Source organism: Rhagoletis pomonella, unplaced genomic scaffold (genome assembly GCF_013731165.1).
Source record: "Rhagoletis pomonella isolate Grant_MI unplaced genomic scaffold, Rhpom_1.0 Rhpom_scaffold_10357, whole genome shotgun sequence".
In the NCBI taxonomy this organism is placed as follows: domain Eukaryota; kingdom Metazoa; phylum Arthropoda; class Insecta; order Diptera; family Tephritidae; genus Rhagoletis; species Rhagoletis pomonella.
The window spans coordinates 506-1,699 of NW_023468886.1; the positions used below are offsets into that span (position 1 = coordinate 506).

At 45.5% G+C, this 1,194-nt stretch overlaps 1 protein-coding gene across 1 annotated transcript; it reads right to left on the reverse strand.

Moving 5' to 3' along the window:
• Window positions 1–537: 537 nt before the first annotated feature.
• Window positions 538–987, reverse strand: LOC118756454 (the record flags this gene model as incomplete). The annotated part of the gene is made up of 1 exon (XM_036491217.1): window positions 538–987. A coding segment is annotated over exon 1 (450 nt), but the record flags the coding sequence as incomplete, so codon positions are not given.
• Window positions 988–1,194: the final 207 nt, after the last annotated feature.

The window sequence follows — 1,194 nt, forward strand, 5'->3', positions numbered from 1 at the left end:
CTCCGTGCCACTCGCTGGAGAAGTGATGTCGGGATGCCATTAACCTCTCGAACGATATTTTCTTTTAGTGCTGAGATGTCGCTGGGTTTGTTTCATAGACTTTACTTTTGATGTATCCCCACAGAAAAAGTCCATAGGAGTAAGATCGGGTGACCTTGGTGGCCAGGATATGTCGCCGAAACGGCTTATCAGTTTGTTAGGGAAGAAATCACGCAGTTTGGCCATGGTCTCTCTGGCCGTGTGCGGCGTGGCGCCATCTTGCTGAAACGATGTGTGTGTACTGAAGGAAGAATGTTCTCCCATTATTGGCAGAAAATAGTCGTTCAGCATGCGCCGATAAGAGACACCGTCCACAGAAATTGCTTGCCCTCCACGATTTTCAAAAAAATATGGTATGGTAACTTTGGGACTGTGAAGCGGCTTCTGATGTTTTAAAAGTGGGTTCTGCCTTCTAGGTGACCAATAACGACAATTTTGCTTATTTACACTTCCATTTAAATGAAAATGGGCTTCATCACTCCAAAAGATAGTGTTTACCGTGCGAAATCGTTCCAACAGGGTCTCGCAGAAATTTTTACGCAAATTGTAATCGTTAGACTTAAGTTCTTGCACAATCTGAATTTTGAAGGGGTAAAGTCCAAGATCCTTCCTCAGTATTTCAAGCACAATAGTTTCTGGAAGTCCCAGGGCAGCCGCTCTCTTGCGCACGGACTGACGAGGATTATCGTGCAAACTTGTAGCGACGAGTTCAATATTTTCATTTGTTCTCGATGTCCGGCTGGGCCCCGGCCGTGGGCTGTTTGTCACCGAACTTGTTGCCCGGAACCTTCGCACCCATGAGCAAATCAAATTTTCACTTGGGGCATCACGTAATCGTCGAATATTGTAACGTGAACAAAATCTACGACGAGCAGTTGCACACGAATCATTGGCCTTGAAATACGCTTCGATTACGAACGCACGTTGCTCACCCGTCCACTGCGACATCGTGACTAAATAACCCGCACGAATGACGAAGCTAACGCGGTGCCCTCCCCGCCCATACGCCCAGCGGTTAGGGAGATACTTTAATACTAAAACCTAATTCTGCCACCGGAGACCCTGTACATACTTCCACAAATATATGTTTAGATATATTGTGATTCCACTTCAATATAAAAATTTTGAGCAGCCTTCAACTAAATCTTCGAGATT